The sequence below is a fragment of the Sarcophilus harrisii genome, chromosome 4 (genome assembly GCF_902635505.1).
Source record: "Sarcophilus harrisii chromosome 4, mSarHar1.11, whole genome shotgun sequence".
Lineage (NCBI taxonomy): Eukaryota > Metazoa > Chordata > Mammalia > Dasyuromorphia > Dasyuridae > Sarcophilus > Sarcophilus harrisii.
In genome coordinates this window covers 276,683,547-276,696,662 of record NC_045429.1, presented here as the reverse complement: position 1 = coordinate 276,696,662, position 13,116 = coordinate 276,683,547, and the positions used below count along the sequence as shown (strand labels likewise).

General features: G+C 37.5%; 1 protein-coding gene across 2 annotated transcripts; it reads right to left on the bottom strand.

Moving 5' to 3' along the window:
• Positions 1 to 335: 335 nt before the first annotated feature.
• On the bottom strand, positions 336 to 12,158 carry LOC100931772 (protein FAM170A-like). Of its 2 annotated transcripts, none has more exons than XR_004233703.1 (2): positions 11,672 to 12,158; positions 336 to 1,085 (listed from the first exon to the last, which is right to left on the bottom strand). XR_004233703.1 is itself a non-coding variant. In XM_003770542.2 (2 exons), exons 1-2 carry the CDS (start codon positions 11,739 to 11,741, stop codon positions 7,062 to 7,064), a joined length of 744 nt encoding a protein of 247 aa, XP_003770590.1. In that variant the 5' UTR covers positions 11,742 to 12,147; the 3' UTR covers positions 6,654 to 7,061. The 2 variants fall into 2 exon arrangements, 1 of the variants encoding a protein (XP_003770590.1); XM_003770542.2 differs by lacking the exon at positions 336 to 1,085 and adding an exon at positions 6,654 to 7,735 and having other exon boundaries at positions 11,672 to 12,147.
• Between the last annotated feature and the right edge of the window lie 958 nt (positions 12,159 to 13,116).

Below are 13,116 nucleotides of genomic sequence, written 5' to 3'. Positions count from 1 at the left end.
AGGACATTAGTCTCTCATCTAAAAGATCTGTCTTGCTTTTGCAATAACCCGGGGACACCATTAGTTCTTTACCCTCATAGTACTTGAGCTCAAACCAGGAGAACCAGACTCCAACTTACACAGTAGTGATAAATTTTTTTTTCTGCTCCTAGTTTCTTGGCTACTAATCGTCTCTTACCAGATAATCATAAGCTTTCACTTCACATACTGTTTTGGAGATGACTGTGTCCCCTGTGGAAGCCATGAGCTCCCTCATAGCTGAGGATAGATGCTGAAGATCAGATCATACAAGGAATCACTACATTAGATTTTTCTCTATATTTTAAAATGTAATATTTTCCCTTAATCAAAAGTAAAAACAATTTTAACATTCTTTTTCTTCAAATGGAGTTTGGAATCCTTCCTTTGACCTCATTGAGAAGGTGAGCAATTTCTACCCATCTTCCCCCACATAGAACATTGAATAATTCCTTCACTATCAAACCAGGAGTCAGGAACTTTTTAAGTTTCTTTGATTTCTTTTTCTATGATGGTCAATATATTCAGATAGCTGCTGCAGCAAACTTTAAACTTCACATTGTCCTTGTTTCTATTGATCTTGGCAAATTTGACATCTTTTTGCCTGACAGAGCAGGATATCTCTCATTTCTTTGCTTTTGGGGGGCATGGCAGCAATGGTAGTGGGACAAGGAGGCAATATATGGTCTGAAATGTTGTGCCCATTGACCAAGGAAGATGGAAAAGGGTGAACTATTTCTGATCAATTAAAACCACCCACTGAAGGTAATTAATTTGACATAGGTAAGTCATGGTATGAAAAAAAAAAGTTAAGAAAAAGTAAAAAATTATGCTTCAGTCTGTGTTTAGACTCCATTAGTTCTCTGGAGATGGAAAACACTTATAAGTCCTTCAGAGCCAAGATAGTGGAGAAAAGGCAGGGATGTGTCTGAGCTCTCAAACCATTCCATAAAAAGTCTTAAAACAAATTCTAGAATGGAACAATGGTACCCAAACAAGGACAAGAACCACCAGCAGCATATGAGAGTTTTTCATGAGTAGGATTCTCCCAGAGTTCCTTTGGTAACCTGTGGGGAAGGAAAGGAAGGAGATGCGGTAGTCAGGGTAATTAAATGGGCCAATACACTGTTCTGACTATAGTCCTCTTCTCCATTTGAAAGTCTGCCTCCATGACATTTCACAAGATTCAATATCTGCTATAGTGCTGTTTGTATTCCCTAGCATGCTGAAACTTACTGACCATGCTGAGGGGGGAAAATAATTGCGTTTAAAACAACAAAAACAGGGAATTGTTAAGGACCATCCCTAAGTGCACTAAGCGAAGGTCAGTTCTCTGAGAGCCTCCACAGCTGTGAACATCTGAAGGAGTTGCAAAGCAGCCTTTACTGATACAAGTATTGCTTGTGGACTGAGAAAATAAATTGGAGGCAGAGGGAAGAGGAAGAGATCAGACAAAGCAACAGCCTCTCAGTGGGGAGGTCAGAGAACAGCAACTGCCTCTGTCTCCTTGTATCACCATCATCCTCTCACAAGAAGAGAAGATCTACCAGAGGTAAAGCAAAGTTACATATCATGTTCCCAACAGAAGAATGCTCAAAAGGACAGGGTAAAATGATTTTTCAACCTAGTCAACCTAGAAGGTCAACAGGTAAAAATGGAATGCAATCCATGCCGTAGAAAAGCAGCAGTAAATCTTGGAGGTAGAGGTGGGGTGATTGAATCATCACACAAATGATAAAAGGTGTCTGTCCTCCTTGTCAGAAGGAGATTATAGGTTCCCTTTGCTGGCACCAGAGGCAGGATTCTGTTGCATTATCTGTACTTGAATCCAGGTCACAATTTTAGATCTCAATGTCAGGGAATGGGGGAACTCTACCACCTCAGAGCCTGCTGCCACAGGGGAGCTAAGACCCTTGTCAAAGTTCCAGATAGAACAGAGTGCTTGTGGTTCCTCACAGATCAGAACACAGTACAGTAGAGTAGTAAACACTCCTCTCCCTACATCATACCACCTTGAAAGAACTGAAAACTTAGGGATCCCCAAAAAAACAGCTGCACAAAGAATTCTAAAGTCTGAGACAGTGTCCCTTCACTCCAGCAGAGTTCCACTTTAACATAGAATTAAAAGTTTAAAAAAATAAGCTGGAAAATGAGCAAACATTAAAAAAAGCTCTTGATTAGAAAAAGTTACTATGATACAAAGGAAGATCAAAACATAAATTCAGAAGAAAACATTGTTAAAACTCCTATATGCAAAGCATAAAAACCCCAAAAACTATGAATTGGCTCCAGGTCATGGAAAAGCTCAAAAAAAATTTAAATCAAGTAAGTGAAGTAGAGGGAAAATTGGTAAGAGAAATGAGATTGATGCAAAAAAAAAAATCATGATAAAAGTCAACAAGTTGGTAAAGGAGGCCCAAAAAACTTAAAATAGGCAAATGGTAAAAGGGGCAATGATGAGAAGAATGCATTGAAAAGCAGAATTGGCTAAGTGGGGAAAGAAACAAAAATCTGGTGAGAACTCTTTAAAAATAGTCAAGTAGAAAAAAGAGGTACAAAAGCTCACTGCAAAAAGGTAATTCCTTTAAAAATCAGAATTGAGCAAATGTAAGCTAATGACTTTTTAAATCTTCAAAAACAAAACAAAATTAAAATTATAAAAATAGAAAATGTGAAATATTCCATTAGGAAAAAACTCACCTGGAAAATAGGTCTGGGAGAGATCAGAGAAAGTATCTGAAAACTGATACCAGAGCATAGAATAGAAATTGAAATAATCCACTGATATCTCCCCCAAAAGGTGAAAATAAAAATGAAAACTCCCAAGAATATTATAGCTGAAATCCAGAACTCTCAGGTCAAGGAGAAAATATTGCAAATAGCCAAACAATTTAAACATCATAAAGCCACAGTCCAGAATCACACAAGATTGAGCAGTTTTGACATTCAATTTAGAATATATTTCAGAGGACAAAAGAGCTAGGATTATCAAGAATAACCTATACAGAAAAACTAAGCATAATCTTTCTGGGGGATGGGGGTAGAGTGGGGATATGGGGGTTGGGATAAGGAGGTAGGGAGAATGGACATTCAGTGAAATAGAGGACTCAAGCATTACTGATGAAAAACCCAGAGTTGAATTTTAAAAAATGGCTTTTAAATACAAAACTCAAAAGAAGCGTAAAAAGGTAAACGGGAAAGGGAAAAAAAAGGATTCAATAAGGTTAAACTGTAACATTCTTACATGGGAAAATGATACTAATAACTCCTAAAAACTTTCTCATTATTAGAGCAGTTAGAAGGGAGAATACATAGAATAAGAAATGTAACTTCTGGTTCTAGAAAATCAAGGTGGTTTTTCTTGATAATTTCTTGAAAGAAGATGTCTAGATTCCTTTGATAATGACTTTCAGATAGTTCTGGTCTATTCCAGGCCAGTTTTTTCAATGAATTATTTCACATTTTCTATTTTGATCTTTTTGTCTTTGATTCTCATAGTCATTAGCTTTCACTTGTTCAATTATAATTTTTAAGGAATTACCTTCTGTGAATTCTTCACATTTTGCCTATTCTGTTTTTTAAGGTTTTATTCCATAAGAGTGTGTGTGTGTGTGTGTGTGTGTGTGTGTGTGTGTGTGTGCGCCTCCTTTACCAATTATTTCAAGATCCTTTTCCAGGCAGCATAAAAAAACAGTAAAAGGCGGCACCCCTTCTAGGATAGGTTATCTGTCTGTTGTTGCTTTAAACTGCCTTCTCCCGATCGTTTATAAGCTCAGAACAGTTCATGACCCAGTTTGATAGTGCTCCTCTTGGAGACCCCACTCCCAATTCCAGATCCCCAGGCCTAAAGAACCTTCAGTTCTCCTGTCCTCAGACAATCCAGAGCTTTCTCTACAGCTTGGGAATTACCTCCTTGCCTTGTTTTGCTATTGATAGATTTTTCTTATGGGACTGATAATCATTGTACTTGTAGAAGCATCATAAGGCAAACTTCTCCAAACAGTCTGGAGCTCTAGGCATCCTGGATTATTAGGGTTGGGGATCATATCACACAGGGATTTTCTATAGCTTGCCCTGATCAGGCCCAGAGGGTCAAAGTTTTAGAGCTAAAAGGGACCTCAGAAGCTTTTGAGTCCAACCCTTCATTGAACAGATGGTAAAACTGAGGGTCAGAAGTGTTATCTATATTCCATAAGAAAAAAATCGTCAAAGGCAAGATTCAAGCAAAGGTTCTTTTTGGCATCAAGTCCAGCCCTTTTAACCATCACACCATGCTCTCTCACATCTGATCTGGACTCTGTACCCACTAAGGAAGATTGCAAATATATACTCATCAAGTGTGTTCACCTTTCTATGGGGACAAATACTTTCTCAAATATTTACTGGGTAACCCTGGGTAAGTCAATTAATTTGTTGGTTTCAGTTTCCTCAATTATAAAATAGAGATCATAATAGCACCTGCTTCCTTGTATTGTTGTGCGATTGTGATAAAATGAGATATTTATAAAGCATTTAAAAAGACATATGTGTTGCAAATAACGTATGATTAATAAGTACTTGTTCCCTTTTTTCCTCTTTCAAAAACTAGAAAGGAATGGCAGCTTTCACTGGGCTGGAAACTCAAGCTCAAGGCAGATTTGAGCAAGTTCCTGCAGGAGAAGGAAAGGTTTTTTGTTTTCCCTTCTGCTATAAAACTATCCCAAACTTCTGTTTGTTTCTAGGAGTTCCTAACTTTTCAGACAATTCAACCCTGCAGATCACTAACAGCACAGCTGGATCTCCTAGAATTTGAACATAATGAAAGAGCAAATCGTGAAATAAAATAAAAGTAAACCTGTTAAATGTTCTAATTCTTAAGAGCCCAGGTCCTCCCCATTAGATGATTCATTAGACATAAAAGTCATTTCCAGAAAACATGAGGTTTGGAGTAGCTAGATGGGCAGTGGATAGAGCACCAGCCTTGGAGTCAGTAGGACCTGAGTTCAAATGTGAGATACTTAATATTAACTATGACTCGGCGAGTCACCTAACCCCAATTGCCTTTCAAAAAACAGAAAACATGTGACATGTGGGTTCCCAAACTTTCACTTTCTGCTTATTCTGATGGAAACAGGAGCTTATATGAGATGTGTGAAAATTTAGGGGCATGAATGACCACAACCTCCCAGGTCACAGAAATCCCAGGAAAGGTGACAATATGCTGGTAATGATTTGAGAGAAAAACTGTCACATCTATGTCATTCATCAGTTCTAGGAGAACATGACCAGACTTGCCCTGCTCAGTAATAGTTGCTTGTCTTAAAAAAAATCCCTAAGGTGATTTTTGATTCTATATTCACTTTTTTTTTTCTTTTTAGGAATGGACTGTAACTCTCTCACCTGCTTACTTCCCTGGCGTTCCCTCTAAGGTTCTTTTTACTCCATCCAATCTCTGTGATGAAATGCACCTCTCACATTTATTCTTGAACATTTGGTTTCCTATGAATAAATGAAGACAAACCCTAGGGAAGGGAGGGACTCACCTAGATGGGAGAGGAGCAGTGAGTAGTATAGAGTGGGGTCTGATTCTGTCTCTTGTTAACTAGGCAATCTTGGCTAAATCCTTTTGCCATTCTGAGCCTCTGTTCCTTATCTCTTTCTTTGGTTTGGGAACTGTTTAAACAGGCAAACTATTTTTGAAAAGCAAATTTTAAAAATCACCTACATGGACCTACATACTCTACTTGTAGTCTAGACAGAAGCCCCACATCTCCATAAAACCAAAGCCATGAAGGATGGCACTGACTCTTTACTCACTGGATGGTATTGGGTGATCACTTGGGATAGTTTCTTGGATGGTGGTTTCATATGCATAGTGCAACCTTTGGAATCAGAAGATTTGGGCTCAAAATTGCCTCTGTCACCACCTATGTGAATTTTGGTAAACCACTGAACATTCTTGGGCTTCAGTTTCCTTAACTGTAAAATGAGAGAATAGGCTTGATGGACTCTAACATGCTTTTCAGTTCTAGTCTAGTTCAATTCAATAGTCCTATGAATCTATAGACATTGAGCCAATTGTGTGAGACAAATGAAAAGCTTGAGAGTTTCTAGATAGGTAATGCTCAGTTTATTAGTTGGACTAATTGATAAATTGATGGTCAGTGGTCTCAGTAACCAAAGACAAAACCATGGCAATTCCTTTGGAAAAGACGTCCCTGATAGGTACAAATCAGATCTGATTTGGTGAACAAATATTAAGATGGACACATTAATGAGGTAAGTTAGAAATCTCTAGCTCTTCCTGCTGAGAGCAGGACTTGATCATGAGACTCAGCCACCTCCAGCAATCTGAACAAGGGAATTCATTTCTACCCAGACCATCATACTAAGTTGATTTTCTCCTTCATAAAGTGGGTTCTTCTAGACTCTCATGGAGAGATATAATGATATGGGCTTATTTCCTAGGAGCAATAATTCACCCAGATTAGATTCTGTTTGGAAAGTCTTTCAGTTGGATTGGGTCCCACCCAAGACCTCAAAGCATGGATATCTGGAGGATTTAAGCAATCTCATCTATCGGCAATGTCCTACAAAGATTGACTGACTGGTCTATAGGGGCTGAATGAAGAAATAAGAAAAAACCTCAATCCCAATTTAATAATTTATTAATATAATAGAAAAACAATCACTTCTCGTGGGGCAGGAGATTCTCTTCATGATGCTGGAAGTGTTATCAGTTCTTAAGAAGGCTTCCTCTCTTATTTAGTTTTTCTATGGACTGACATTCTGTGTTCTTCTGGTTTATAGAGCTTTTCATCTTGGTTGAGAGCAGCAGATGTTAGAGATGGAGGATTTTGAGTCATGGTGTTATGTGTCATCTAGTTCTTGGCAGGGAATTTAAAAGGAAATGCTCTGATGGACAAGCCATCACCTCACAAAATGGGGTGCTCCAAATGCCCTCATTTATTTTACTTGGAAGGAACACAGGGAGACTTCCATTGTTCTGATTCTTCAGGAGTATTCTTCACCATATTTTTTCTCTTTGATGATGCAGTCTGACTTTAAGCATGATCTTCCTGATGCTCTGGTTGAAATTCCTGGTACAGTCTCCTAAGATCTTCATTCTGGCCTCCATTTTGCAGGGTAATTCTCCTGTCTTGTATTGGGTGATGAAATATACTGCAGCCAAAACCTTCTCTGACCTCATGATGTCTATGTGCTTCCAGAGCTCCATGGGTAGAGAAAATCCTAAAGCAAGTCAGACAGCAGTAGGCATCTTCTGAAGGGTTAGTCCAGTCAGGAAGTTCTGGTCTTTTTTCAGTGTCCCTTGAGGTTCCTGCCTTTTCCTCCATTAATTCCTGGTTGTTTTTTTCCAAAGTTGCCTCTTTGCCAATGAGTAAGCCCAAGGAGGATACATTCTGTGGAGAAGAATCTAGTGTACTCCCCTGCCATGCTTCCGTGCTGTATATCCTAGACCTCTTTGGAATTGATTCCAATTTGGTATCAGGATCCCATGCAATGTTCTCAGCTGTGATTGTTTCTACATGGAAGTAGCTGAAACTGAATGGATAATCTTCACTGTCAGAGAGTGAGGAGACACAGGAATGGTAAGAAGAGGAGGAAGAGGAAAGTGGAGAATAAAGTGATCCAGAAGAAGCTTCTCTTTCCTCTTGCCTCTCAGCCCTGCTTTCCCCGCTGGGCCCAGGCTGGACCAGATCTTCTGCTCTCAGGACCCCTGAGAAATGAAATGAAGAGGCTCTGTTTCACTCTTATAGGTAGACTTCACCCTTCCAGTATCAACCACCTCTTCCTCAAAGAGTCAAAAGACCCCAAGCTGGGACTAACTCCTATAAAGAGCAAGCAATCTTCAGGCTAGCCAGAAACAGCAAGTTGAAATCCCTAGGGTTAGCTTCGTTAGGCTGATGCCATGGCAGGAACCACAGACACGAATTTCACCTTTCAGGACTGTTTGTCTAGTGAGGGGTTGAGTGTGGGAAAGCAGAGTGAACCTCTGCTGATTGGGAACTCCAGGTCCAGCTGTGCTGCTGAGATGTGGGTGAGTGCAGAAGCAACAGGACAGGGGCACTGCAGGCTATGGGCACTTGCAGGAGGATGGAGCTCTTGGTTTGAGGTTCCTGGTCAGAGTGGAGAGCTGAAGGAAAGCTTGAGGCATTATCCCTCCACCCCACAATTAGAGGTGCTTACACTATAATACTAATAAAAAAATTGAATCAGCAAAGAACCACCCCACCATTGAAACATATTATAGTAACGGGGAACAAACATGGGGATTCATCTTCAGAAAGCACTTTGGTTAAACAAAAAGCTTCTACCCCAAAGACTAACATGAAATAGATCCCTGCCAGAGAGAACTTATATTAGAACTCAAAAAAGAATTCGAAAATCAAATGAGACACATTGAGGAAAAACTAAAGAAACAATTAAAAACATCCAAGAAAATAAGATTATGAAAAAAAGTTAACCAATTAGAAAAGGAGATAAAGAGTCTCAAAGATGAAAATAATTCTTTAAAAATTAGGATTGGGCAAGGGGAAACCAGTGAAGTTATGAGAGACCAAGAAATAACAAAACAGAAAAAGAATGGGAAAATAGAACAGAAGGTGAAACATCTCATTTTAAAAAACAGATTTGAAGGACAAATCAAGAGAAAATATACTAATTGGACTACCAGAAAGTTGTGACCAAAAAAAGAGAACCTTGACACAATGAAGGAAATAATTCTAGAAAATTGTCCTGTATAGAACGTAGAAATAGAAAAAAATCCACTGATCACCACCTCAAAGGATCCTTTGTGGAAAACACATAAGGATATTATTGCCAAATTTCAAAACCCCAGATCAAAGAAAAAATTCTGCAAAAAAACAACAAAAAAATGAAAACAATTCAAATATGCTGGAGCTACAATTAAAATTGTACACTTAGTAGCAGCTACAATATAAGACCACAGGTCTTGGAATCATGCCAAAAATATTATGTCCAGCAAAATAATCTTTTTCAATGAGAAAAAAAGGACATTCAACAAACTTGCAGATTTTCAGAAGTTACTAGCAACCAAACCTGAACTTAACAGAAAATTTTACAAGAGCCAATATCAAAGAGCAATTTTAAAGAATTCAACATAAACTGTTTAAACATGGACAAATTTTTATTTACATGGGAAATGTATACTTTATAAGTTCAAAAAAAAGATTTGGCAGAGTAAAGTTAAAATAGTAATCATGTTTATACAAATGAGGTGCAGAGGAAGACTAGACAGAGGCATTAGAAGGGGGAGGAGGGTTCATAGTCCTGAAAATCTACTCACATTGAGAATGGGTTCAATAGGCAATACTAAATATACCATGAAGAGTACAGCATCCTCCAAAATCTATAAATAATGAGAGAGGGAAAGGTGGATGGAGAAGCAAAGGGCAAGAGAAGAAGACAAAGGAGGGATTCCTGGGTGGGGAGGTGGTTAAGAGTAAGATCAAATTATGGAGCAGAATTCATGTGTTTATGTTATATCTATATATGTAGGCCAAACTGCACTGACACCATCACAAATGCCTCAATGAAAAGCATGGTTGAGCTGAAATAGGAACGAATGGACCTGAAGTAGCAACCAGTAGCCAGTCAGAGGAACTAAGGTTTTGTCCACAGATTACGGGCTTGCATTTTCAGATGGTGGGTTTGCATTTTCAGATGGTGGGTTGCTGATCTCTCGTGAGGGGAGGATAAAGGTATTTCTAAAGGTGATTGATGATCTGCTAGAGGAAATAGCTTGGCTGAGCTTTCTTCATGGATGTAATGTCTATGTACGCCGACATATGTCTTATGTAATGTATACATATTAAGTATTATGTGCTATATGAGATATATTAGGTAACAATATGCATGTATTTAATGTTTATTAGCAATATTTATATTAATGTATTTAGTCATATTTACTTTATATGTATATTATATGATAGGGGACTATAAATGTATACTCCATATACATAAATATTTGTTTACACATAATATGTAAATTACATGTTTATATGGTAGGGGAATATATATATGAATGTCCTATATATATAAGTATGTCTTATAGCATAAATATTATATTGGGGAAGGGAAAATGAAAGGAAAACAAGAATCAAGTAAATAAAATGCACAGCAGAGAACAAAAAACAGTTTACAAGAAAGATGACACTCATGAATATAATTTCTTCTAATATATATACTTTCTTAAATTGGTATTTGTTGTCATATATTTTGAATCCTTCCTGATGTTCTGCTGGGCACATGTTTATTGTTTTCTTTCATTTTGTTTTGGAGGTGAACTCAGATCTTGCTGGCTCTGGGTCTGGCACTCTATTTACTAAGCCACCTAGTAATGGAAAAGCATACATGAAGGCAACAATCTCTCATTCATTAAGTTTAAAGTAGGTTTTAGTGACCATGGCATAGAGTAGAGTGCACTGATGTGTGATCCATTTGGGGACTTGGGTTCTACAATGTGACCAGAAATTTTGTGAATAGAACTGGATGTTTTCTGAGTCCCATGAAGTAACTCAATTGAAAATAGGGAAAATCCCTCGGGAAAATCCCTCTCTTGTATTTGTATTCCCAGTGTCCAATATATAGTGTAGTGGGTAGTCTTCCTGTCTAACCTCTTGTGTTGAAAAGCAATTAACACAAATTTATTCTTTAACATTTGTTTTCCTATGAATAATTAAGTCTAAAAGACAAACCCCAGGAGGGTCTTGTAATGAGTGAGGAGCTTAGTATGAGTAGTGGAATGGGAATCAGAAGATATGGGACCTTGTCCTATCTGTCTCTGGGTAAGTCATTATGTCTCTTGTTCCTCATCTCTTTTTTTGATTAAGGAATGGTTTGAATTTAAATACAAACTATTTTAAAGCAGCAAATTAAAAAAAAAGTTTCATTACTTGGATTGACATGTATGCCCTGTGGTCAAAACAGAGGTCTCAAGTTTCCAGAGTGAGTCATGTAAGATGGCACCAATTCCTTATACTTTACCGGGTGATATTGAGTAGTTACTTCCTGTGGACTCTGGGATATGGTACATTCTTTCCTCCCAGCCTCCTACATTCTGTATTAACATTTTTCTCCCATGGGTATTTCTGACCAATCAATCCTGTATTAATTCTGGTGAATGTTACCAGAACAGTCTTGGTAATTGGAAAACCTGATCTCACCTATTATCCCTAGACAAAAAGTTGTTCAGCAGCTAAGAGTTTGTCATGGTCCAATCCTCCATCAATAGAATCAGAGACAGATTGACTTTTCTGGCACATACTGCTCTGTTCAACACTGTTTTTTCATCTTGTACAGATGGGCTCTGGACTGCTTAATATTTATAGGAGTTTAATATAATTTGATTATCTCTTCCTGTTGAATATAACTCCTTAAGTGGCAGGAATCAGAGTATTTGTTGATTCTTTTGATATTTGCTATGTTTGATGCTCTTATTAAGTAGTAACCATATTAAGGAGAAACTAAGCAAAATTTACCTTTGTTAGCACTCACCAGAAGTATTTCATCTTCAAACTCATCATTAATCTCCTCAAACATGATAATGTTTTGATTTCTTCCCACTTACCTAACTTTTCATCTTCCCTCATAACCATCCTTCTTTACCCTGGAGAAAATCCCTAGCTCTTACCGTTTGAATTCTGTGAGCCTTGGCTATTAGGCTCAAGATCAGGCCACTCCTCTTCACGTTGACGCTTCATAGTGAGGGAATGAACATAATCCTGGGAAAGGATGTCCCTTGAGTCCCCAGTTCCCCTTGTCTCAGTACCCAAGAGGATCTGAGTCTCTATGTAATGAACAAGAAATGATCTTACTTCAGTTGAAGCTACTCAAACCTTCCAGAGAAGGGTGGATCTAAACAGTAACCCTCAGAGTACACTCTACTCTGAGGACCTGTTAGAATCCTAATGAGCACCTAGACCCTGTAGAATGCTATGATCTCATCAATGACTTGGGATGCTTCTGTATCTCCACATTCAACACAAACATAGCAACAGCAGAACTCTCATCACCATTGCAAAACCTGGGACATCTGCCTGGGACCCCCATTGCTATTAGGGTATCCTCACTCCTCAACATCACTGAATGCTTATCCATGATCCAGAGACATTACTAGTTTAATCTTTCAGAAGTTTAACTCTTATAATTTTAAATATTTAAATTAATTTTGGTAGTATTTTAATTTTTATTATGTTGTTCAGCCTATCCATAAGCAATTAATATTTCTTTAGCTACTTAACTTTTTCTAATAACAATGATTTGTTTTTAATATACTTTTAATAAATATCTTAGTGGATAGACTTCCAAGTATTTTATGCATTCTATAGTTATTCTAAATATAATTTCCCTTTTCACTTCACCCAGAGGAATTTTATTAGTATATCCCAGAAATGCTGATGATTTGTGTGGATTTATTTTATTTGGGGGTCTACCTGACAAGCTAAACCCAAGAACTATATGAACACAATTATAAAACACTTCTAACACAAATAAAATCAGTTCTTAAATAATTGGAAAAATATCAATTGCTCATGGGTAGGCCGAGCTAATATAATAAAAATGACAATCCTGCCTAAATTGGTCTACTTGTTCAGTGCCATATAAAACTACAGAAAAATTATTTTATAGAACTGGAAAAAAATTAATTTGGAAGAACAAAAGGTTAAGAATATCAAGGGAATTAATGAAAAAAAAAACCCAAAAAACATAAAAGGATGGTGCCTTAGCAGTACCAAATCTAAAACTATATTATAAAGCAGCACTCATCAAAACCATTTGTACTGGCTAAGAAATAAAGTGGTGGATCAGTGGAATAGATTAGATACACACAACACAATACTCAAGACCTACACTAATATAGTATTTGATAAATCCCCAAACTTCAGCTTCTGGAATAAGAACTCACTAGTTGACAAAAATTGCTTGGATAACGGAAAATAATATGTCAGAAACTCGGCATAAAATGTTGTGTTTTTATAAAATGTGAAAATATATTTTCTGTTTTGTCAGTAAAGCCATGCCAGTGGACAAATAATCACATCCATAGTAGCCAATCAGCCACTAAGCTGTCAATGA